The sequence below is a fragment of the Symphalangus syndactylus genome, chromosome 6, assembly GCF_028878055.3.
Source record: "Symphalangus syndactylus isolate Jambi chromosome 6, NHGRI_mSymSyn1-v2.1_pri, whole genome shotgun sequence".
NCBI lineage: Eukaryota > Metazoa > Chordata > Mammalia > Primates > Hylobatidae > Symphalangus > Symphalangus syndactylus.
Genome location: NC_072428.2, coordinates 143,977,860 through 144,004,730, shown reverse-complemented (window position 1 = coordinate 144,004,730; position 26,871 = coordinate 143,977,860). Strand labels below are relative to the sequence as shown.

General features: G+C 42.7%; 1 protein-coding gene across 6 annotated transcripts in view; it reads right to left on the bottom strand.

The window, feature by feature from the left end:
• Window positions 1-26,871, bottom strand: part of DPP6 (dipeptidyl peptidase like 6) — a 1,185,884-nt gene that overhangs the window by 409,112 nt on the left and 749,901 nt on the right. For all 6 annotated transcript variants that reach the window (XM_063641745.1, XM_055269771.2, XM_055269769.2 and 3 more), the window contains one exon: window positions 20,324-20,422. In XM_063641745.1, coding sequence (XP_063497815.1) covers window positions 20,324-20,422 — 99 coding nt within the window. The remainder of the gene's footprint in view (window positions 1-20,323; window positions 20,423-26,871) is intronic.

The following is a 26,871-nucleotide window of genomic DNA, read 5'->3' as shown; positions in this document are numbered from 1 at the left end:
GACTCCCTCCCTTAATCTGCAAGTACCTGAGGACAAGGTCTATACATGCCTGATTTATATTTATACCATTTTTTCAATTATTAACTGAATGAATTTGGTTGACTTGGAGGAGGCAAACTGATGGAAAAACAGTGGGTTGGGGATCACTGGGCCTGATGTGAAACTTGGATAAAGTACTCAGCGTCTTTTCTCTCGCAGAAAAGAGTCTTGGTAATGAGGTATCAGGGAAATCAATAATGTGGTGCTTGCAATAAGAAGAGAATATAATTTCCCAGGGAGAAAGCTATCATGAAATTTAGGTATCTGAGTTTTATCTGAAATATAGAAAGAAACAAAAATTATAAGAACATATTCATCCTAGATTTTAAGTCCTAGGATGCTGAGATCATTTGTGTAATGTGTCACTGTTAAGTTTGCTAGTAATATTAAACTACTGAGGCTTACAAGTGACATATATATATATATTATTACATATTATATATATATATATATATGAAGTATATATATAATATATAATTTTCGAGACAGGGTCCTTCTCTGTTGCCTAGGATGGAGTGCAGTGGTGCGATCTCAGCTCACCACAGCCTGTGCCTCGCAGGCTCAAGTGATCCTCCCGCCTCAGCCTCCTGAGTAGCTGGGACTACAGGTGTCCACCACCAGGCTTGGCTAATTTTTACAAATTTTTTGTAGAAATGATGTCTCACTCTATTGCCCAGGCTAGTCTCAAACTCCTGAGTTTAAGCGATGTTTCTGCTTTGGCCTCCCAAACAGCTGGGATTACAGGTGTAAGCCACAATACCCAGCAATATATCTTTTAATAAATAAGAACCAACACACACAAAAATTTCTAGTTTCCAGGAGCTTTCCACTTTCCATCTAAGTAAGATAGGAACTATCAGATAGTCCTCTTACTTCTTGGCTTATCTTACCTGCTACAATTCCTAGGAGAAGGCTGGCAGCTCCATGTTTGAAAGGATCTATAAAATTGGATAGTTTCTGCAGATCTATGGCACATTTTGCTCACACATAAACCAAACCAAATCAGAACAAAACTACCTGCCTGCCTCCATATACAGAGGTTTTGCAATCACAGTGTGGCCTATATGGAATTCCAGAAACGGACTCCTGCCCTTGAATTCTTTAAAAAATCACAACTTTTTACACAGTTCACGAAAGCCAAATAACAAGGCAACAGTATAAATGAATGATTACAGGCATTTTAATTTCTTAGAATGAACAAGATTCATATCATTAAATGGTATTTTCATTTACGTAAGATGACCATCATCATACAATAACTATTTTCTCTCTTCAGGCATTCAAAACATGAAAATAAATCTTTTTCAGAACAAAAGAAATTCAAATATTTTAGTTTTGCTGTCTACATCTTCAAATAAAACGACGGGCCACCAATCCTCAATTCTTTGTGTCAACTTAAATAAAATCTCCCTGTGAGGCCTGTGATGAGTCCACCTACCCAGGGTCTCAGTCTCACCGAACCATGGAAAGTTGCAGGTCTGTGCTTACAGATGACACCGTAAGTATGGGCAGAGAATTACTTTCCTATCATCATTTGGTTCACTTACAAAATGACCCTTATTCAACGTATAATTCATTTACTAAAGTCATGCTTGACCCAAAAGCACCAAGGGGGCTTAGAGAAGTTATTGAAGCATAAACTTCAAGAAGATCCAGCTCTAGCTCAAACATGGCCCCTGCAGCAGCCTTGGGGGTCATTATCCTCAGGCTGAATGACATCTTTGATGGGTCCCATATCAAACTGTGCACTCATTTCCAGGCTGCTTTCATTAGTCCTAGTTATATAAGAAGCACGATCTTCTAAAGGAATCTCAAGTTTAACCCACACACTGGGGTCACTGGGCCATGTTTAAGAAGACAGATGTGGGAGCTTCGTGGATTTTTACTGACTGATTTTCTATTTGGGTCACATCTTAGTCCTGGACTCGTTTAAAACAAGCCTCAACCCTTAAGTGAGATTTTACTGCTGATCTTCAGAACAAATCCTCATATGTTGAGGAAAAGGGAAAACAAGAAGAACGAGAGCTTCATCCCGGATTAGAGAACCACCTCCTTGTAGCATGGTATAGGGTCCACATCAAAGGCTTTGGAGACAGACAAGCCTGAAGTCATATCTGCTCTCTTACGATACTAGCCATGAGACTTGTGATCCTCATTAGCCTTTCTAACCTTCAGTTTCCTCATATGTAAAATGGAGATACCACCAGCCAGCAGGAATGGTTGTGCACATCAAATGAGCTAATGCACTCATAACACCTGGTGCGGTATCCCGCCAGAATAGGGAATGGGTGGAACGAGGGAAGGACGAGGTGAACGAGAAACCAGCAGAGGTGAGGCGAGAAGGAGAAAGCAGGCTTTGGATATATACCTGGCCACAGATGTCCTTTTTTCTTTTGAAATTCCTATTAAATCAACATGCACTGTGGGCACAAATCTCATCTTTTCTCCTATTTTCTTTTTGTTGTAGTTGTTGGGATTTGGGATATTGCTACCTGATGTTTGCACTGAGTTGCCCAAAATCCTTTCTGGAACCAGTGGTGTGCATCTGTATGCATTCACTTAACTAATACTTCCTGGGTGCTATACAAGGTGTTACAGATTCAGCTCCCAGCATAATCAAATAAAAATAAAGCGATGCCTTTTAACATTTAAAATATACCTTATGCTCTACATACAAGGTACAAACCTTGTCTTATTTGCCTTTGTGATCCCAAGTCATCTAACAAATCAGAGCTTTAGGCATCTAGCAGCCCTTTTATCATATTTATAAAGTGAATAAAAGATGCTCCAAGGATGCTACTTTACCTGTTTACATTGTTGGACGCAGCTAGAACCATGCAGATCTTAGTCTTTTTTGGTAACATGATGGGGTCCTTGAGCTACTGAGCTTGGACAGAAATCACTTAAAGAGATTAAGTTCCTGGAACTTAATGCTGGAAGGGAAGTCATGAAAAGACACATTAGTGGATGATTTCTAAAGGTCATGGCGGGCAGAGAAGAGGAACTTGCCAAAATCTGCCTGGGAGACCAAAGGAAAATTCTCCTTCGTATGCTTGGGGCATGATCACAGTCAGTAGTGTCGGTTTCAAATTCAAGTCCCTCCATAAAAATTAGAAAATGACCATGCTGGGCCGTCTTATTTATCTTCTCCTGTTCTTCAAGTATGTAAGACAGGTGGATGGGGATGGGATAAGGTGGAGCTTTTGTTCTTCTTTTAAGCTGTCTCAAGGGCTGATTCAAAAGAGGGAGGAGGAAAGGATTCTGGACGAATTCTAGGCTCCAGTGGCAAAGGAAGATGATGGGAAGAGAACAAGGGGCGGGGGACGGGTTTACCTGAGCCTCAAAGTGAAACAGAAACATCTTTTTAGCCTTGAATATGTTGTGTCTTTTCTTAGACATTTAATAATTTCTGCTAGGTTCATCTGTGGGATCTGAGCAATCAGGGAGGAAGGATTTTCTGAGCTTAATGAAGAACCTGGGGGAGCGCTCACGGGGCCATTGTTGCTAACGCCCATCAGCTGGTAAATTGGCACTCTCTAATTTTATTTCCAACCCCTCGTTTGTTTAACCTTGCTTAATAGGAGATCTTAATCCAACATTAAGTTTTTAAAAGCCAACAATTTGGGTTTTAATGAGGAACGTAAGTACTTTATATTCAGTAAAAACCTATTTGAATGTCAGAAGCCATTGAGAAGAAAGCTGGAAAACACCCCATGAGAGATTGGGATGACATGTTGCCATGCACCCCTCTGACGTCAGCCAGAAAGGGGCATTCCCAGTCGCTGACCATCACACACGCATTCTGTCCTTTGTATATCGCACGTGCGTGTTCACTGGTGTGTCGCAAATAGACACCTACAGTATAGTCAGACAGGAGTCTCCTTCCTTAGGCAACTTACAAGTAATATCAAATAATTAAAATGACTTATAAAGCTTCATTCCTGGTCTCCGGCTGTCACTCTGTAAACTACGTTATCACTGGTGAGAACTAAGCAGCGGAGGGTCAGAGTCTGAATAAATATGCCCATTAAAATTCCTGGCTCAGAACTCGGCAATTCCCAAGCAGCTAGCATGGATGTATGGGAAACACCAGCAACACGTTAGATACAACACACAACACTTTGAAGTCCCCCAAATAATTCTCCAGCAACATTATTTTATTTTCAGACTTTTCTTAGGAATTTGTCTTTGCAGATCACAAACTACATTCAAGTATTTGGTGCCCAGAGGTGTTTGAGATGGGAGTGAGAAGCTAACAGAAAAATAAATCAATGGCAAAAATAAGTAAACAACATCTGGTTGAAAAGGCAAAGCTCACACTCCATCTGGCTGCCCTTCAAGCCCCAGGAAGCCACAGGGGACTGCTGACACACTCATCCTTTACCCCACAGCACTTCTGCTGTGACCTTCAGGATGCCTGGCTTGCAAAAGACTGCAGCAAGGGGCGGCTGCGTACTTTGGATGTGGCCACGGGCTGCACTAATGAGCTGGGCTGATCTTGAGAGAGCACGAGAGAGCGGGGGGTGGGGGTAGGGGTAGGGGTGGGGGCGGGCGCGGGGTTGGTGGGGAAGAGACACCTGGGGGTGTTGTCTCATCCTTCACAGATACTTCCAGATTTCCACTGCAGATTCAAGTTCAACCCCATGAAGATTTAATTGGTGCCCCTGTATTTAGTGAACATAACTTTCCACTCAACTTTGGGCACGTTTTCAGAATCCTTAGAAGAATTTTCAGAGTAAAGACTAGCTCTGTCACCTATTAGCTGTGTGGCCTAAGGCAAGTGACTTAACTTCTCTGACTCTAGGGCCCCCAATCTGTAACACTGGTGCAAATAAGAAACATGCTGCTACTTTTAACTTCGGAGGTTTATTCTATCTTTCCTTTCTTTGGTTGTCCTGTGTAAGAACGTGATCTGGGAGAAGTTAAGAAAATTAATGCACGTGTTGGTTCCTTGCCTTGCAAAGGGTAGAAATTCCAGAAATGTATCTTTCATTTGGGGGAAATTTCTACATTTGGCTTTTTGTTGATCCTTGAGAAAGGTACCTGAGGCAGGAACACAGGACAGAGGCCTGACCAGCACAGTTAGATTAATCTGCTTCATAAATTGCTGGAATCTGAGAGCTATCACCTGTTTTTTTTCTGGAAGGAGGACATTTCATAGGAGCCCAAAATATTCAGAGAAGAGGGGGAATGAATAAGGGGTCTTGAGACAGAACAGAAGATTCTGACCCAAGAGACGGTCTAGGCTGGGTTTCAGGGAGCGCTGGGCAGAAGCATCAGATGCGAGGTTGGCACTTACTTTGGAAATCTGGGTTTAAAAGCCCAGAACCTGCTCAGCATCACAAAATCAAGATGCCAATATATCTATTTCTATACGTTTCTACCACTCACACTAAAGAGGTATGAGAAAAGACACCAAAAAGCACGAATTCCATTTCAATTGCAAACCGCCGGCTATTAGAAAGGTCTACGCCGATCTCAGAACAGCCTCCTGCAAATACTCAGCTTGCGAAGGGGGCATAGGATATGGGTGTCAGCCCTGCACAAAAGGGCCCTGAAAGCATTTTAAATGTGAACATGAGACTCACACTAAGTTCGAAGAGAACTTTGATTCACTTCTATATCGCTGAACCCTAACTTGGTCCTTACTGGCAACAGTTTAAGGCAATGGGGGCTACAGAAAAGTTCTGTGATAGAAGCAACTGCAGCACAACCAGGCCATGCAGTTGTTGGAAGACCCCATAAACAAGAGAAAAAGGGGCGGTCAAGGAAAGGTTCTCTGAAGCAAGAATGTCTAGGGGCTTTAAGAAGAGTGAGCCGTGCTGTTATACCGATGTTGCTTCATCTTCTGTGGTGCCCACAGTTCTCCTTTTTCATCCTGTCACTTTTTGTAAATGTCTGTTATGAAGCATGTTTGTGTTAGTGTATTTTGGAAAACAGAGAAGATGCAGTGCTAGTAGTAAAGTATCTCTGAGAGATAAACACGTCATTGGCTCCCAGTGATGCACAGGATGGAGGATGGAGGAGGGACAGGGGTTTAGGTGGAAAAAAGACCAGGATGATATCACACCCCAAATATTTAAAAGGCCACAGTACCTTCCATAGGACATAGCTTCATGCCTGTGTTTCTGCATGGCCCCATCCAGTTGGAAGATTTGTAAATGTGTGGGCTGTGTAGAGATGATGGTATCACCTGTCTTTCACAGGACAATTGTAAGTGATTAAGAACTTAGCATCATGTCTGACACATTCTGCACGTGGTCAATAAGTGGCAAGTATCAAACTTATGATGGAGAACACATCTAGTATGAGGAGTAGCAGGAGCTATCTCTTTCATCTGTTAGAGAGTCCCAGTTAAAGCAAGAAAATAGAATCAGATGTGCGTTTCTCATTGCAAAGGTGTGTCTGCTCTTTTTTTTCTTTTTTCTTTTTTTTTTTTTTTGAGACAGAGTCTCGCTCTATCACCCAGGCTGGAGTGCAGTGACGCAATCTCGGCTCACTGCCTCCTGAGTAGCTGGGACTACAGGTGCCCACCACCATGCCTGGCTAACTTTTTTGTGTGTTTTTAGTAGAGATGGGGGTTTCACCATGTTAGCCAGGATGGTCTCGATCTTCTGACCTCATGATCTGCCCACCTCGGCCTCCCAAAGTGCCGGGATTGCAGGCTTGCGTGAGCTACTGGGCCCGGCCCAGGTGTGTCTACTTTCTTAAAACGCAAAGAGTCACAATAAAGAGACTGGCCAGCCCTCAATCAGCCAGAAATTCAGTTTCCAGAGTCCTCTTCTGTGGAGACTCAATTTGCCCATTTGCTGAATCATTCATTCAATACTCAGTTTGCCCATTTGCTTAATCATTCATTCAATCAATTAATATTTATTGAGACTTTATCCCACCCCAGACACTGTGACCTATGAGGGAACTATGATAATTACTACAACATACCTGTGACCCCCAAGATGTTTGCTGTCAAGAGCCAGAAAGAGATGCAAACAGACACCTGAATGCGAAGTGAGACATGCTGTGGGCAAAAGATTGATGAGTCACAGGGGACGGTGCTCAGTTACCGAAGAGATCAAATGAGTCTTTTTTATTAGTTAAGAAGGTGATCGACGTTTGAAAAGATGTCAATGATAATTAATTAGGCCCTAGCAGGTTGCCATGGTTAAGGACTCTGTGAAGTAATTTAACTGAGACAATAAATGGTGGTGTCAGTGCTCATGTGAGGATCATCGTGTTGAAGGATGAATAGTCTCTAATTAACGGGTCTTCCAAATGCGCTTCGCTCTAAAAAGAGGACGCGGCAGAATCTCACCCTTGGGCCAAACAGCTACACTGCACTGGGATTCACCTGAGCTCTCAGACTCTTTTAATTGGAATGGAACTAAAATAAAACAAACTCCTGCATCCTGGTCTGTGGGCTGCCGGGGCTGAGCTGCGTTGCCAGGCGGAAAACCGCCTGCCCCAGGCTTTGATCTGGCCTTGAAGAAAGACCAGGCTGGCCACAAGGCATGCTTCATGGTGTATACTGTCATCTGCTCTATTAGGTAGGAGGATGGATGGGCTGAGTATGGTGGGGTCTTCAGGACTATTTCTTGAAGATCCTTGGAGCCCTGGAAACAACCGTATAATGACCTGGAGAATATCTGTCAACTTAACAGAGTAGGAAAAAAACATGAAAATCTCACGTGAGATCCCTTTACTTAAGAGAAAAAAAAAGTATGTATACATGTATATACACACAAAATCAAATATTTGTTTCCCTAAATCAAAAAAGCAAAAACAAAAAAAGAACAGCCTGTCCCTCTGTGTACTGTAAACAAATAAACGAAGTGGAAACGTGATTTCAGTCTTGGCCAGGGTCTAAACTGGAGTCAACAAAGATGGAAGCTGTATTTAAATTTCCCAGGGATGCAACACTTGCCAAGGAAAAGTAATTAGAAGAGTCTGAACATGTATCTCTGCAGGAAGCAAGTTGGCCCAGTGGAGCCTGCAGAGACTTGAGTCCCCAAATTATGAATTAAGCAGCATCAGCAGCAGGGCCCAGCATCATCCACCAGTGAGGAACTAGAGTCCCCCCAGACGACCTACAGGCAGAGGACCTACAGCACCTCGGGAAGGGACCAGCGTGGTGTGGAAGAAATCAGCTTCCCTGCCTCAAGACACACCTCTTGCTGCTTTCAGACTGAGGAAGTGCATCCAGCCTCTGCGAAGTGGGCTGCATCCCCAAGGTGGTCCAACCCTAGCTGGTTCACAAGCTGATGCTCTGATTGAAGTTTTTTTTTTTTTTTTTTTTGAGACAGAGTCTCGCTCTGTCGCCCAGGCTGGAGTGCAGTGGCGCAATCTCGGCTCACTGCAAGCTCCGCCTCCCGGGTTCCCGCCATTCTCCTGCCTCAGCCTCTCCGAGTAGCTGGGACTACAGGCGCCCGCCACCACGCCCGGCTAATTTTTTGTATTTTTAGTAGAGACGGGGTTTCACCGTGGTCTCGATCTCCTGACCTCGTGATCCGCCCGCCTCGGCCTCCCAAAGTGCTGGGATTACAAGCGTGAGCCACCGCGCCCGGCTCTGATTGAAGTTTTGTAAAGTTCTATTGCAACATTGTGGAGTGCACAACTAATTGTAATGTGGAAAATCAGAGAGAATGTATCTTGGGTCAAGCCATGAGGATTAATGAGAATTTCCGAAGCAGAGAAGTGATGAGCAACAGTATTTTCAGAAAAAGAGAAGAGCGATAAAGTCACAAAGCTGCCAAAGAACATAATATGACCAGGAACGTGGTAATAGAGGCCATGAGTGGCCGGGCATGGTGGCTTACGCCCGTAATCCTAGCACTTTGGGTGGTCGAGGTAGGCAGATCACCAGGTCAGGAGTTTGAGACCAGCCTGACCAACATGGTGAAACTCTATCTCTTCTAAAAACACAAAAATTAGCTGAGCATGGTGGCACACACCTGTAGTCGCAGCTACTCAGGAAGCTGAAGCAGAAGAATCACTTGAATCTGGGAGGCGGAGGTTGCAGTGAGCCGAGATCGTGCCACTGCACTCCAGCCTGGGCGATACAGTGAGACTCCATCTCAAGAAAAAAAAAAAAAAATGGAGGCCATGAGTAGGGGTGGTGAGGAGACTGGGGAGGCAAGGCACACTGAGGCAGGAACACCCTGGATTCTCTAAAGCCATCTTGGTAACTTTGAAAAAGTGATTTAATGTCTTTGACTCATAGTTTTCTTATTTCTAAAGTAAAGGTAAAAATTCCACATCCTCTCCAGCACTGTTGTGGGGTGGGGGGAGGGGGGAGGGACAGCATTAGGAGATATACCTAACGTTAAATGAAGAGTTGCTGGGTGCAGCACACCAACATGGCACATGTATACATATGTAACAAAGCTGCACGTTGTGCACATTACCCTAAAACTTAAAGTATAATAAAAAGAAAATTCCTGCCTCCATGGGTTTCAGTGAAGACTGAAATGAAGTAACTGAGATATTTCATGCAGCTGCTGTTATCCTTTCAATTCCTATTGCAATTATTGTTTCCGCTGCCACTGGCACTAAATGATACTGTCTTTTGAGTTCTTCCTGTAGGTACTATAGAAAACGCCAACAGGAAACTTTTGTGGAAGTTTAAGCAAATAATTGTCTTAGCTCAGAGACCAGAAATGGGGAAGATGCGTTAAGGATGAGCCTGGCCGTGCAGACAGGATGCTGTTGAAACTGTGTTAGGCAGAAAAAATGAGAGCGATGGCATGGACAGATTTTACTGCACAAAAATAGTCAGAGACATGATTGGGTTCCTAATGCCAGACAACTGAGGCTCTCTTCTCTTAAGGAAAGGTGCGACCTTGAGCATGACAACAAAAGAGAGAAAAAATAAACTGGTGGTTTCCACCTATGTAAACCATAATTACATTTTGTTTATTTCTTAAGGACTCCATTAGGGCACAATGATGTGCTTCAATGTGTATTTTATGTAATGACTTCAAATGATCACTGTTATGCCCTCCAAACACTCTCAGAGCCGTGGGAGAACACTGTCACTCTTACGAAGCTTGTCCTTCCTGGGTACTTCCCTGAAGTCCCTGCTGGCCACGGGATACAGGCTGCTGCACCAAACGACCTCGAGGGGACTTTATTACTGTCTGCAATTCCAAGGCTTAATGGTTTTGATTGAAAAATGTGGCCTCCAAAAAGCAGTGGAAATACCCAAACCATTTTAAACTTGAATTCCCCCCTCTACCTAACCCCATAAGCTTTATTTTAAAAAACCCATCTGTTTTTTCAGCAGAACAAAAGAGAAGAGGATAAAGCACATATGGAAATCAAGTTGCTTTGAGCCCTGTGCACTAACTCCAATTTTATCTTCTGAAACATATACTTTTCCAGTATCAACCAGCCAGCTGATATTTTCCTCCATTCAAAGGAAGCAATTTTCTTCAATTTTACAGTCTCTCTAGTACCGCATCGTAGAGACACAGAGGGCTCTCTGCTAACAAGTGGCTGGATTAATGAAAATGAGCGTAAACAAACACAGACAGTGGAGAGATTCTGGTGCCAGCCACACGGTCTATCACCATATTCAGACTAAAGTTGAACATGCTGCAGGGGTGAGGGAGGAGGCAGGAGCCGGATGAGCTGTGAGGCCAAGCTCTGCCTGGAGCTAGCAGACAAGCTAATCAGGCCCAGCAAGCAGCTTCTGTCAATCAGCTCCAGGCCTGCCTGCATCCTAGAGATACTGGGAGGAGACGGGAGGAGAGGGGACCCCTTGAAGGATGCAGGAGGCTTCGATTTGCTCAGAGCACAGGGCATGGGGCTTATCAAACCATTTCCAAGGTTTAGCCCAGGCTGCCTTCACAGAAGGCAGATCTGTAAAAGCAAATATGTTTGTTGAGTTAGGTGGCTCACCAGGTGCAGTGGCATCAGCTACCTGAGCAGAGTGACAAATTCTGTTAAGACAGAGGAGACACTTTCTGTTGGTCACAAATGCAATGAGGAGAGGGTGGAAAGCTGTCTGCATGTAAGCATCTTTCACCCTGCTTCTGGAATTAACCTTTCCCCTGCTATAGTCTGAAACAGTGTCAATAAGAGGGTACTTGCCATATAAATTAGTGTGGTTAGTGATGCTAAAAGTAAGTTAAAAGGCCTGAAGAATCCTCAAGGAGACAAGGCCAGTTGGCCTTGTAAGCGTAAGTGACCTTGACTTTGTGTGAATTGCAAACATGAATAAAATTTAACCTGGGCCGGGCGTGGTGGCTCACGTCTGTAATCCCAACACTTTGGGAGGCCGAGGCGGGCAGATCACGAGGTCAGGAGTTCAAGACCAGCCTGAGCAATATGGGGAAACCCTGTCTCTGCTAAAAACACAAAAATTAGCCGGGCGTGGTGGTGTACACCTGTGATCCCAGCTACTAGGGAGGCTGAGGCAGGAGAATCACTTGAACCCGGGAGGCGGAGGTTGCAGCGAGCCAAGATTCTGCCACTGCACTCCAGCCTGGGCGACAGAGCGAGACTCCATCTCAAAAGCAAAGCAAAACAAAACAAAACAAAAAACTTGACCTGGGCTTTTTCTCATAAATGCCTATATTAAAGAAAAGTGAAACTTAAAGACTAACCAGTCAGAAGCTCCCAACTAACTTTTGTAACTAAGAACTTTCCAACAGGATTGACCAAATAAGGCAACTCCATAACTGTAACCAATCAAATAGTTGCTTTGCTTTGCTTCTGTGTTTGTTCTATAAAAGCCTTCTCCCTTGTTCCCTTGGTGGAACCCCAGAACCACTTCTGGTTTGGAGCTGCCTAATTCACGAATCACTGTTTGCTCAAATAAACGCTTTAAAAAAAAAAAAAAAAATTGTATTGTGCCTCAGTTTACCTTTAACAGAAAGAAATAAACAATTTAAATATGACTCAAATGATCACCACTATTATCTACACTACAAAACATGTCCCTGGGGCTGTGAGCCAGGAAGAGGTGTGTGGCCACTGTGGGGTGGTTTTTCACTTACATCTGCCGTTACAAAATCGGCAGCACACTAACTCTCCTAGAGCATTTTCTCCTGCCATGACTTGGATGTGGCATGGTAGAAGTTCTCCTCCTGCCTCCCTGACCACACTTCCTCAGACACCTCCATGTCCCTCTTTCCCTCTTCCCTCCGAGAGGCTCTGAGCAGCACCTCCACTACCCATGCTTTCCACAGTCCTCCAGATGGCTCCGACCCCTCACCTGGCTTCATCCCCAGTTCTCAACACCTAACAAACATTTCCACTGAGTTATTGCTCAGAGACTTCTACTCCAAACTCTTCATCCAGTCACAGAAACTGACTCCCTGTCAAGAATAGAGAATCACCATTCCAGCTGCCCAGGCCTGAGATCCTCAAGTCAGCCTTGACAGTGCTGTCTTCCCTGGTGTTCCATTTCTACACACTACCACCTCCTGCTGATTCATCACTCACCACGGCTTTTTATACCTGCCACTTCCTTTCCAGTCACAGCCTAAACTTTCAGTATCAGGAGATGGCTCAAATGAAGGCACATTAATATCGTGAAATACTATTAAGATGTTAAAATGATAATGACAATGTATACTTATTGCCATGAGAATATATGTATGTATAGGTTATGAATATTTTCCTACTTAATACACTTAGTATTATTCCATATATGTTATTACCTGAAAGGATAGCTATGAAAATTTAATAGTGGCCATTTCCAGTTGGAGGGTTACAGGTAATTTTTATTATCTTTTAAATATGTGTTAATCTCTGATTTCTAATTTACTATAATAAATATATACATATAATACATGTGTAGTATATATAATACAAGAAGTTGATATAATATATCAGCCTAAGCTTGCACCATGTCATGGTTATTCTAAAACCTTCAGTGCCAATAAGTTAAACCCAACTTCTCAGCTTCTCTAAATTCTCCCCCATACCCCCTTTGCCTCCATTCACCGCCTCAGAGCCTGCATACCTGGTCCCAGCTTCCAATCTGATCTCTCGCTCTTCTCCCTCAGGCTCAACACTGTTCATGAATATGCCAAGCAGGCTCCTGCACCAAGACCTTTGTGTTTGTTGTTCCACCCTGCCCGGAAGGCTTTCCCCCAGAGAACTCATCTGCATGATCCTCACCTTCAGGTCCCTGCCCCCAAATCACATGATCAGAAAAGATTTCCAACCATTCTATGTGAAGTCACATGCCTGTAAGTTTCCTTATCTTTAAAACTAGGCTGTTTAAGTATCAAATGAGAAAATGTCCAAGAAGTCTTCGTGGATGGCCACAAACTGGGGACTTTGCTGGTGCTGGGGACACCACGGTAAACAGAGAGATGCGAGTCCCATCCTTGTGGAGTTGACTTTCATAAATAATTATACTTAACGTGTGTAACAAAAGGGTCAGTGCAGGATATAGGAGAATCCCAAACCAGAAGAGTGAATGTGGGGCAGAGCGAGAATTAGGGAGCAACTTACAGGAAAAAGATAACATGCAGGGTGGTGACTAGGAGTGATGACAAGCGGACACGGACACGGAGAGGAGAGGAGAGGGAGTGTGCTGGGCAGAAGGAATATCCTACGTAAGAGCCACCCTAGGGACAAAGAAGATGGACTTTTGAAGCAATCCAAAGAAGTTCACGTAGGCAAAGTTTAAGAGAAAACTGGGGAGACGGCCAATGATGAGTCAGGAGAAGGAAACAGATCATGTAGAGTCTGAGACATGGAGGGTCGGGGGGGCCAGGGCTGTTCTCAGTGGGCACAGTGGGCAGCGGGGGTCTGTGAAGAGGTTGGGGGAGGATGATGTAGTGCTGGGCATGAGGACGTGAGGTGAATGTAAGACACTGCAGTGGACATGGAAATTAGCCAGTGACTGACATGTACACACAGACACACACACACACAACACACACACACACACACACACACACACACACCTCTCTCTCTCTCTCCAAGTGTATAGCTCGGAAGAGCATCAGAGCTAGGAAATTGAAACTCATCATCATATAGACAATACCTAACATTATGGGGGTGAATTATTTCCCCTCGGGGAGTACAAAGTGAGGATAAGTGAGAAACTTGAGGAATTCAGACTTTTAAAGGTAGAAACATTAAAATTCCACCCCAGTCACTCAAGCAACCCCTTCTCCTTGCACCTGAGGTACTACCTGAGGTGCCGGAGCAGAGCCTTGGTCCTGTCCTGCTGCTGCTGGGCTCTGTCCAGCCCTCCAAGCCTCCAAGTGGACTGATGCCAAGTCTGCCATGGTATTCATGCACCCAAACATCACGTGGAGGCTAGGATGGGCACGCGTGTTCTGAAGGCAGAGCTGGCAGGATTTCTTGATGGATCAGATGTGGAATGATAGAGAAAAGGTAGAATAAAAGATGACTTGAAGTTCCTTAGCTTGTTCTACAAATTTTTCCATCAACTGACATCAAAAGTTTATGGATAGGGTGGATTTTTTTTCTTTTGTATTTTTGGTTTTGGGGGGAAATCAAGGACTGACACTTGGAGATATTAAGGTTAAAATTGAAATGTCTCTCAGACATCTGAGAGATTTCAGAGAAGGTTCGTCTGATGACATATGTTTAGGAATCATCAGTAAATGGAGGATATTTAGAACTATAAGACTGGAGGGAGACACGGAGGGAGGGCATGCAGCCGTGAAAAGGAGAGGAACAAGTACTGAGTTTTGCAGCAATATTAAACGTCAGGGAGAAGAGGGAGAACCGGCCAAGGCTGCTGCAAAGGAGATGCCCATGAGGTGACAAGAAAGAAAAGAGTGTATCCAGGGCAGAGGAAGAATCAGTCATGTCCAGTTCTGCTGGCAGGTAAAATAAGACAGGGTCTGAGAAATGCCCGTTGCATTTAGCAACCTGGAGGTCATCGCTGACCTTGACAAGAGGAGTTTTGGAGAGTGCTGGGCGTGGTAGCCTAACGGGAGTGGGTTTAGGGAGAGTGGGAGAAGAGTAACTGGAGATGTTATAGATAGAAGACTGCTTCAGGCTGCAAAGGGGAACAGGGCAGCCAGGCAGAGCCAGGCAGGGCATGTGGGATTGAGATGAGGTGTTTGTGTTAAGGTGAGAGAAGGAAGAGCACATCTGGTTCAGGACGGGAATCTGCCAATACAGAACAAAAATTTAGGGGAGAAAGGAGGGGCCTGCTGTAATGATTCCTCAGGTAAGTGAAGCGAGTCCATCTGTGGTTCCTTTAGATTGAGTGCAGACAGCAGACAGGTCACCTGTGGGGTGGGGCAGGGGCAGGGTGGGGGTGGTGCAGGAGAGCCAGTGGCAGTGTTGATGCCAGTTGACATGACAGTGGGAGTGCTCCTCAGCTCTCTTCTGGCAGTTTCAGCTGAGAAGGAGGATGGGGAGGGAGTTTGCAGGGTTGGGCAGAGACGGTGAGATTTGCAATTATCATAATCTAGAAATGAGAAAGAGGGAATGGGCCAGGGGAACCCAGGATGATTGGTCCATGTAAACAAAGAGGAACCCAAATACCTCATCACAGCCCCCAGAGCGGAGTCCCAGAATGGCACAAAGGGGCTCCAAAAGGTTGAGAAGTGCAATGCGGTTGTTATAACAGGTGTAAGAATTTACTCAATGGAGCAAATGCTTGGAGAGGCAGCGCTGTGACCACTTCTGGGAGTGTGCGCCTCTTTGAGAGGGAGCCCAGAGTGAGCCTTTTCTCTCTCTTTTTCTTTTCTTTTTTTTTTTTTTTGAGATGGAGTCTTGCTCTGTAGCCCAGGCTGGAGTGCAGTGGCGCAATCTCGGCTCACTGCCACCTCCAACTCCCAGCTTTGAGCGATTCTGCTGCCTCAGCCGCCCGAGTAGCTGTGACTACAGGTGTGCACCATCACGCCTGGCTAATTTTTGTATTTTTAGTAGAGACGGGGTTTCACCATGTTGGCCAGGCTGGTCTCGAACTCGTTACCTCAAATGTTCCACCCACCTTGACCTCCCAAAGTGCTGGGATTACAGGCATGAGCCACCGCACCTGGCCCAGAGTGGGCCTTTTCATGGCTTTACACACCTCATTTGGCTTGCACCAGTAGTTGTAACAAACAAGTAGGGAAGTCTACAAGGGTTTCAGGATATTAGCAAATGTGAGGCTGTTGTACCAATCATTTTCAGACAAGGTAGATTTAAAAAATTAAGCATACAGTATAAAAATAAGGGAAGGGAAATTCAATTCCAACCCAACACATTTCCTCCTGATAAATAAAGTGTATTAGTTCCAGACTGTTAACTCCAATATTAAACCCAAAGTACACTTGGTTAACTTCAGTGGTTAATGTGTACTAAAAAAAAAAAAAAAAAAATCAAGTCTCTTCCTCTGTAGAGAATTACACCATTTTTCTTTATCTCTTGGGTATTTTGTACCTTTGACATGGGCACTATGGGAATAGAAAGCTAGAATAGAGACTTCAAAGGGTGGCAATAATTCTGAGCTATTCGGAACCTATAATTTTGGTTAAAATAAACAATGTAACTACTAAGGTTGCAAAAGAAATTGTCAGGAGACCTGAATTTTATCCAGTACAGCATAGTTTATAAAAACCAGACAGACCTAGGTTCAAATCAGAATTTTGCTACTTACCAACTTTGTGATATTGATCAAGTTATTTTAATACCCTGAAACTCAGTTTCTTCATCTGTAAAATGGGAATCATTGTAGCTGTGGTAATTAAATGTCTATATATATATATATTATATTTTATATTATATATTATATTATATATATTTATATATATATATAAAATTTAGCCTAGAGCTTAAGACACAGTAAACACCCAGAAGACAATGATGATGATAATGATGATAATATGATCTTGATGATGTTATGATGATGATGGTGATGTGAAGAGGAGGAGGAGGAGGAGGAGCCTGTGATGGTGGTAGTGGTGATAGATGGTGGTGGTGGGTAATAATTCTTATGTCTATCACTAAGAAACAGTTCCATGAACAAATCGCTCACCCTTTTGGGCCCAGCAATTTGTCTGCTACACTGTGGGCACTCAACAATCTCTTACTGAATGAATTAATGTTCTAATAATTTCTAAGGTTCATCCCAGCTCTACAACATGAGATAATCCTATGGATTTGTAGTCATCTTTTCCCAGATCTTAACACTTAGACTTGCGGTATTAAAAAAAAAAAAATGGGTGAACTCTACAGTATTTGTCAAAAACCAATTATAAAGACTCAGTTCATCATTGCAAAGTTACTTCATTCACTTTAAGCTATTGCCTCTTTAGGGAGCGGGAAGGGAGAGAATGATTAGGAAGAGGAGTAAGTTAAAAAAAAAAAGGTAATGGGAAGCTGAGGGTCATGTGTGAGTGGAATTACTAGGTTCCAAAACACTCCACATCAAACCTGTATTTGGGGACGCAACCACTTGGTTACTTCACAGCAAAACTTCACCTTCAGTGTGTACATTTACAGAGAGAGAATCATCCTAAGAAAGCTCCTCAACACCAAAGGTAGGTCCATTAGAACCGCAGGTGGTCTTTATGAATAGGCATAACCTGCTGATACAGGCAGGCTGGGCATTTTCTGCTGGGCACATAGCCACGTCTCAATTGCATGTATTAACTCTCAGCGCTTTGCAGATATAAAGAAAATCTGGCTGGTCTCCTCTGGCCAGAAAACCAGTGCATCTCTGGGCAGGCTCCATTCATTTGCCCATAAAAATCAAACGCCTTATACCATGAACTGGCACATGTTCCTCCAGAAACATCTGTGCTCTTGTGTTTCCACATCTCTGCATATACTTTTTTTTTTTTTTTTTTGGCACATGGAATGCTGCTTTAGGCCAAGTCTTATGCCATGGGCTTTCTAATAAAAATATATACCTTATAGGTATGAATACACTTTATTTCAACATATCATGGTGTCTGCCCAGGCCCTCCTCCAACCTACTCTGAACCCTAGAGCTCAGGTTTGGTGTCCCTTGTTTCTGGCCTCTTGATTCATCCTTGGATTCTGCCTCTCCACGAGAAGGAGAAGGAGAAGCAGAGAAGGAGCAGAAAGAGGAGCCTGTGGTGTTGGTGCTGGTGCTGGTGCTGGTGGTGGTGGTGGTGGGAGATGGTGGTGGTGGGTGGTGTGACTCCCACATATACCACTGAGAAACAGTTCCGTGGACAAACCTGCTCCCTAAAGACGTAATATCTTAAAGTGAATGAAGTAACTCTGCAATGATTAACTGAGACTTTATAATTGGTTTTTGACAAATACCAAAGAGTTCACTCTTTTTTTTTGACAGAGTCTCGCTCTGTCACCCAGGTTGGAGTGCAATGGCATGATTACAGTTAACTGTAGCCTGGACCTCCCAGGCTGAAGCCATCCTCTCACCTCAGCCTCCCAAGTAGCTGGGACCACAGGTCCCACATGGCTGGCTAATTTTTTATAAAGGTGACATTTCAACATGTTTCCCAGGCTGGCTTCAAATTCCTGGACTCAAGCGATCTGCCTGCCTCGGCTTCCCAAAGTGCTGGAATACAGGTGTGAGCCATTGTGCTCACTCATTTTTTTTAATACCACAAGTCTAAGTGTTTTGTTTTGTCTTTGTAACTGCTGGGCATTGTTTCTCAGCTTGGTTTTGGTTCTGCCAACCAGGGTTTAGCAAGACTAACATTCTAGACCTGACATTCTTCCAGGGCTCTATTCTTAGCCTTCTCTAACAAGCTCCTAGCCATCGCTTTAAGACTGAGTTTGTGCACTGTCTCTGGGACATCCTTCAAGAAGAATGAGAACTTCCGATCCTCCTCTCTGAGTCTTGTGTGTTAGGATTCCCACTGGCTGCTCATAGATTTGTCTCCAACAAAACTTTGAGCTCCTCAAGGAGAGTAGTCACGTTTTCCTCCCAAGGTCTACCTGCGGCATCCCACAAGTGCTTGCATTTGCTGATGCAGCAGGTGAACACGAACATACAGTGAACACGAATACGAACATTTCACCAGGTCAGCCGAAAACAAAAGGCAAAGTCAATTCCTCCACCAAACAAAAAGACCTCTGTGCTGTTTTTGTTTTTTTTTTAATATCTGTGTGCCCTTGGTATTCATGATATACTGCTGCTCTAATTTCTCCCCACTTTTCTAAAATACATTCCCTCTGAGATCCATCTACTTTTTTCACTTTTAAATAAGCTAATCTAAGGGTCAGAAATTAATCCTGAAGCCACAGTAGAGGACAAAAGAAAAGTGATTGCCTCTAAGCAGGAGACTAACAGCCAAGAGTCATTGTTAATTGATTTCTGAGAGTTTGTGAAGCATGAAAAGCATTTTAGAAGCAGTTTGACAGAAAAAAATACAACGACACTCGATCACTCAGCAAGAGGACAGTGGGAAGAGCGCTGAATTGGAAGTCAGGGGATGGGTTGCTAGCCACAGCTCGCACTCATCAGCTCTGTGACCTCAGAAAAGTCACTTGACCTCTCTGGACCTCATTTATTATAAAAGCAAGGATCTGAACTAGACTTTGATCACTATAAAGGTTCTCTGACGTGAGGATAAACCTTCAAGTGTATTCCACTGCAGCAAAGACCACATGTAAGCAACAGCTGTGGAGACAACAGGGAGGTGCTGGCAACTTGGCCTGCGGAGGGATGGGTGCATCTTCCATGGATGCACTTGAATTATTTCAGACCCAGTTAGAAGAAATAGATTATGTTATGAAACAACACAGGCATGGTGAACATATGCCTTCTGCCCCCAACTACATTTTGTTCTGTTGTTTTAAAAAAAAATCCCCCACACAAGGAAGGTAGATTTAATCCAAATTAAAGTTCAACAGGGAAAATAAATGAATCTGCATCCGTGTACAGCACTCCAAGGTTCATTTGGAAGCTATTCTACAAGAACCCCATGAGTTGCTTTTGGTCCTTCTGCCTAACAGAAAGACAGCAAGAGAAAAAAAGGGAATGAAGATTGTGGAGAAGGAAGGAAAGCTCACTGTGCCCTGCACTGTTCCTGTTGCTAAGCAACACCCCACAGCTCCCCCGGAGAAATGATGTCTCTGGGAGGTGGCACACAGAGGACACGTCTTCAGCAGACCCATTTCTCATTCAGTGAAGGCTGTGTGGATGCTTGGGAGGCAACAGCATTACAAAAGCCCTGATTTTACCAGATACACATTTTCATAGAATGATAATCTGATGATGATCACAGCAAAAGCTCTGTAGATCCCCTTCTGTGGCCAAAGGGGGAAATCCAAGAGGCAAATTACTAGACCCAACCTATTGAAAGTGGGGGCGAGGCATGGGGAAGTGATGTCTCGTGCACGAAGGGCCTGGACTCACCACTTATCCACTTAGCCTCGGGGTCATGAATTTTGAAGTCTTCACTGAAGAGATCTTCCACAGTGACCTTCTTCTTTTGAGACAGACTATTATCTTCCGCTAGAAAAAAAAGAAAGCAAAGAGTTAAGCTTGTTTCATAATTAGTAAAATGAGAGGACCATAAACATTCTGACTGTCATTCATAAATAGTATGGATGGGAACACACATGATGTCCATAAGTGAATGGGGATAAAAGCCAGTCTTGCATTCTGTTTCTAATTAAACTATCAAAATCTACGCTGAGATCATGATTCAGTAGAACAGCATCGTGCCTCCTCACCCACACCTGCAGCATGTAAGTAATCATATTTCTTAGTATAGAGGTAAATAATTATTTCAAGATTGATTTATGAACAATAGGGTGGGAAAAGTCGGGAGGAAGATACGGATATCCAGAATGGATCTCAGTCATATGATGTAATTGGTCATTCATGAAGCATTCATTAAGTGCAGCATTTTGGCTGCTGGGAATTCAAAGACACAGAAAATATTCCTTAGGTCTTCATTCTCCATAAGCTTCACTTGTCCCTGGCTGTCTCTGGGTTGTGGGTTAGTTCTTGTTCAGACAGGATCAAACCCCAATTATCTGTACACAAACTACCAGATTCTGCCTTGCCGCGTCTCAGTTACAAGGCTTAGGAGAAAGCACTTGGGATAAGCCTGGGAACACACTCAACTAATGTTCATCCCAAGATGAGATGTTCAGTTAATGGCATCAGTGAGTGAGACTTTAAAAATCTGAGAGCTTTTATCCTGTATTTCCAGAGGTCAAAGCTTCTAGAGTTTTTGCTCCTCCTCAGAAGAAGCTCTCTCCATCAGAGGCACAAAAATCCACTTATTGACTTTGAAAAGACACAGGGCTGTCAGCATGCCTGACCTGTGAGCCTATAGGCCAGTCCATTCCACCACCTTCACTTCTGTGATACTAATAAGAAACTCCTCTGTATATTGACTTGACCATATCTGATGGCCATTAGCTACCTAGGATGCTTATTTACTTCCCTGCCTTCTTAAATAGAAGACGCTAAATATCATTGCACATGTTTTTCAAAGACTCCCAGTTCTCATTTCAACAGTTTCCTGTTGTGCTGCTATGTGGGGTGATCCTGGTGCTAATTGAGGTGCATCTGTCTGTGTGCATTCCACATTCAATGGCTGTAGATATGTGGGTTTTTGTATTTCAATGTCTGGTGGGTATGTCTGTTTCTTGTTTCAATTTCTGGCTGTTACACTTTTTGGACTGTTATTGTTCTTGACCTTGACAGAACCATTTGCCTCTTTTAATTTTCTGTTTTAAACTCTGTGGCAGGTTAGAAAAACAGAAAGAAATTTTGTTAGGATTACACAAACAAATTGGAATAAATAATCTCTAAATAAAATCTTCAAAGCTTCTAGGACCCTAGTACATTGCATGAGTTTTATTACGTCACTTTTGGTTTCTTCCTTTTGGGTCTGGATGTTAACAAATTACTGAAATTGTCAGAAAAGTCATGTATTCCTTTGTGCACTGATTGATCTCTTGAATATCATATAGGGTTACTGTGTGTAGCAGTCTTTTGAAAATTACAGAATACTGTGACTCAAGGTGGCCTTAATTGTGAGACATGACTGTATATGGAGCTATCCCGGGTGCTGAACATAGCACATTAAACCAAACCAAGTTGTTTCTTCTCTCTAGGAGCTTTCTAGGTGTGGCTGAAGCAGCCTCAGGAAAAGGCACATGGCATCAAACATGATGCACTTCCATATACATGACAATAAATGAGAATTTTAAAAATTACTAGACATTGATCAAATAAAGTTACACTCTGATCTTGCAATTAAGAAGTCTAAAACTTCCTGAGATATTCTTAAGTACATGGTCAGAAAATAATAATCATGTTGAAATTTACATTTTATCTGATTAAACTTCACTATTCAAGAATGATTCTAGCCACGCAACTTAAGGTATCTATGTGTCTCATAAGAAAAAACATGTAAGACTACCATTTAAACAAACTTTGGAAATAAAAGATGAAAAGGCCGCGTATTCACTTTCTGAAAATCTTTCTTTTTATACATGTATTTTATTTTAAAAACTGTAATTTTATTTGTTTTTTTAAAGATATTTTTAAAACACTTAAGACTTCTATATAGGGAAAGTATGTGGTGGAGGTATTATGATATATGCTATTAAAAGTGCACCATTCAAGCCAGGACACGACTCTGTCCTTAATTAGCTCTGTCTCCTTAAGAAACTCACTGCTGGCCTCTCTGTACCTAGATGGCTGATTTGCACATTCAACTGATATCTAATTCATTGGTTTATCGTTTGATTCATTCCCAGAATCATCTGAGATAATGACAGGCACAGGTGACTGCCACATTCCACAAACCACGCTGAGCCCTGAAGAAGAGAAAGGCCTTATACAAGCTCACAGAGCAGTGGAGCCAAAGCAGAATGAATGACCAGAACCCAGCAGGGACGGTGCTGAGAGAAACAGGGCTCATCCTGCTAATATGGAAGCAGACTATTAAATAAGAAAGTGGGAGGGATTCCAGGAGGACTTGCTGAAGGAAAGAGGCTGCTAGCCAAGATAAAGGAGAGAGAAAAACATTCAAGCTAGGAAGGCTCGTAAGGGCAGAAAGATGTCGGTGAATGCAGTATTTTCAGGAGATTGTGTGTGTTGGCAATGGCGTGGCAGACAATGTGAACAGGGAAATGCTACAGGGGAAGGGAGATTCTCTCATTGTACTTGATATTCTGAAATTCCATTAGAAAAATGTCCACTCGTGGATTTTCTTTCAAAATTCTGCTTAACAGTCAGTAATACTTTCAGCTTAAAGGCTACTTTTCTTCACATCAGGAATACTACCAATAATTATCTCATACAATATGGCTCCTCCAGCATTTGAAACCCTCCTTCCAGAATCCCATCTGGGCTGTGCCAGAGCTTCTAGGTCAATCCCCATACCTCGGGCTTTTTCTTAAGTTTTTCCATCTTTTTATGGCTTTGGGAGTATTTGGATGATTTATTCAGTTCAATCTCCAATTTGTCAATATTTTAATACACCTGGACTGTTCTATTACCCAACTAAGGATTTAAATTTAAAATAATTGCATTTTAATATCTAATATATCTAAATAACTTTTTCAAGATCATCTACTCATATTTTATAGTTTCATGCTTCTTTAGCATAGTCATAGTTCTTTTAAAAATCAAAATGTCATTTTCTGTTTTCCCTACTGATTTAAATTTCTTTGGATTTTAGTTTTCATGTGTGTTGGGTTGGTTTCTGCTTTATAGGGGGATGTTTTCTGCAGACGCCTTGTGGTTCTTGGTTGTAAGTTTCCGTCTTACAAGTGTTCTGGGTCTTGAGAGGCCCCTGGTTGTGTGGTCCTCAGGCAGTTTTGAGATTCTGTCTAGGAAACAGCTCTAAACTAAGTCTTGGGTGGTCATTTAGGCTGGAGCCTTTTCCCCCAAGTGGATGATCTGAGGCCTTCTGACCATGAACCCAGTTTTCAGGCATGGGCTCCATGTACCCCTGGTCTCTCATGAAAACCAACCTTCCAAGCCCTCCTGTTGTGCCTGACTTCATTCTCTACGGCTTGAGGATGATGGAAATTTGGCCTTCCCTTCTGCTGTAGGTTTTTACCTGTTCCTTCTTGTGAGGATGCCTTCCCTTTCAGTCCAGGTATGTGAAGAACTCCTGTTCTTGTTTTTGAGAAAGAAGCAGCTATGCTTTTGTTTGTTTGTTTTTTGAGACGGAGTCTTGCTCCATCACCCAGGTTGGAGTGCAGTGGTGCAATCTTGGCTCACTGCAACCTCCGCCTCCCACATTCAAACGATTCTCCTGCCTCAGCCTCCCGAGTAGCTTGGATTACAGGCACCTGCCAACAAGCCCAGCTAATTTTTGTATTTTTAGTAGAGACAGGGTTTCACTATATTGGCCAGGCTGGTCTCGAACTCCTGACCTCAGGTGATCTGCCCACCTCGGCCTCCCAAAGTGCTGGGATTACAAGTGTGAGCTACCATGCCCGGCTGCAGCTATGTTTTTTGTTATTTATTTTGCTGTCACTTCCACATGCTTTTGCCATCAAATTCTGTGCTCAATCTTCCTTCTTAAACTGGAAGGCAACATAAAGTTGGCGATGCAAGAAGGGGCAGTGGCTTTCACTGTTTGGATTTCGTCCCAAAGGCAATTCGGGGATCAGTGAAAAATAAAGTTCCTTCCAGCCCTTTAGCTTGATATATTATAGAAAACTCCATGGCACTTCAAATTGACTTGGCCTGGTTAGCTCATCAGCATGTAAAGGCATGCTGAAATCTGCAGTGATGTAGTTATTCTTTACCAAGGCCAATGTGTAATGCAAATTTCTCAGCCTCCTTTCCCTTCCTCAGATATTTGTTAAATAGTAAAATTCCTGGAGAACCCTTTGGAACTCCTTCTCTAAATATTTTAAATACCAGAAAACTAGAAATAAATCCCATCACCCGAGCATAGCTGCTGGAGTGGCATGCAATCCCTCCAGGTAGAGGTGAGCTACTGACAAACTCAGCTTGGTAACAAAGAAAATCTATCCAGAAGAGTCCAAGACTTTCTGTAAGATTCTGCTTTTGTGAGCAATTTGGAATAACTGACAACTCTAAAGTGCTTTATAGTCTTCCGAGTGCAATGATATTTATGATCTCTCCTGATCCCCACCATAACAAGGAGGAAGGAAAGTTACATTGAGCTACTCAGCTACTGAGAGGTTAAATGACTCCTCCAAAGATGTATGAGGAATCGGTTGGCAGATGTCAAGCACTAGGTGTTTTCAAAACTCAAAGGAGACAAGGGATATGGTGGGCTAGCTTCACAGGGGAGACAGACCCCCAAGCTGAGGCTCAGAGTAAAGCACTCTTTGTATTTAGAACAACTTGTATGTTATTCCTACAAAATGGATACTATTTTTTTGCTTCCTTACCAACACTTCACAAAAACAGGTGGAAATCAAAGAAGCTGTCCATTTTCCAATGTCTGTACTATTAATTCACAAATTCCAATGAGATCACTTTTGCTTAAAAATAAACCACTGCAGCCTGTTCCATCAGTGATGGACCTAACACAGATGCTGCTTAGTAACAAGGAAAAAGCTCAATGAGAACGTGGGAAACACATCATTTAGTTCTGCCAGCATATTTATTGATTGAGTGCCCTGAGTCAGGCACTGTGGATGCTGGAACAAGACTTCCAATTATATTTCTTTCTTTTTTCTTAAAGTAAAAGAGGTAGAATTCATGCTGTGTGTTGCAGGTGCTACTCCCATTTCCTTCGCAGATTCTTATCATAATGAAAGAACAAATTTATATCATGCTGTACCATCAAGAGATTAGAAACAATGAAATTTAAAACCAGGTAGCACGCCTGTAAATCACCATATGAACCTTGGGGATTTTGACCTAATCCTGAATTAAACTGTCCCACTGGCAGATTGTTCACCATATGAATCCATAGGTCAGAGCTGAGATGGTAACATCTCATCCATACACAAAAACCTTAGAGACGGAAGGAAGCCGCGGCAGCAGCTGTGAGTCAGGGGAACACTCTCTGTCTTTACAAAAGTGAGATTTACTCAAAATACATAAAAATATATTTCTCTGAAGAAACCTCTCTAGAATCATTCAACCCCAAATGTAAGAAACAAAATAACTATTGTTGGGATAAGGATTGCATTAAATAATCTTACCTGAGTGATGCTAGAGGAGCTACAAGAAAATGTACAGTCAATACCTCTTTACAACGTGTGTGTGTGTGTGTTTTACTTTCTCAAAGTTGATCATGCTTTCTTTTCTGCTACCAGGAGCTACTATCAATGAACTAGTTATTTGCTTTCAAGTCTATTTCCCATACTAGCTTGATATTTTCCTTTTCTGTTTTAGTTGGGAATTGCAACTTCATGTCTCTAAGGGGCCTGGCAAAGAGATGTTCAGTCCATTTCTTTTGAATGAAGAGAGCATTTGTTTTAAAAATCTGTGCCTTTGCTTGTATTTTTGCTTACTTTCTTGTAATGCAGTCTTCGTGTTGCTAAAGTATATTATTTATGGTTATACTCCAGACTTATGTCTATAAAAAGTCTCACAGAGATACTAATTTATCTTAAAAGCTTTTCCTTACAAGTTCACATGTCTTCAAATAATCTAAGAAAACTAGTAGCATAATATCAAAATTAGTCACATAATACTTTTTATTGAAATGGTAGAAACTAAGTCATCAGCATTATTCAGCACATCTTATGAACTAAGAAATTGTAGTTATGCTTTATTTTAAGCTTCTAAATCAAATACATCAAAGGTATACATTCCCTCTTCATGTCCTTACCTCCATTCTTTTAGATCCAGGAAATAAACCGAAACCTTAAAATATATTCAGCAGCCTGTTTGCTTTAGTGAGTTACAGCATTAGGCACCTGTGACTTCACATGATTATATGTGGATAGGTTGATATGTTTCCCTACCTAGTTTATTCCTTTCTTGACACCTTTATT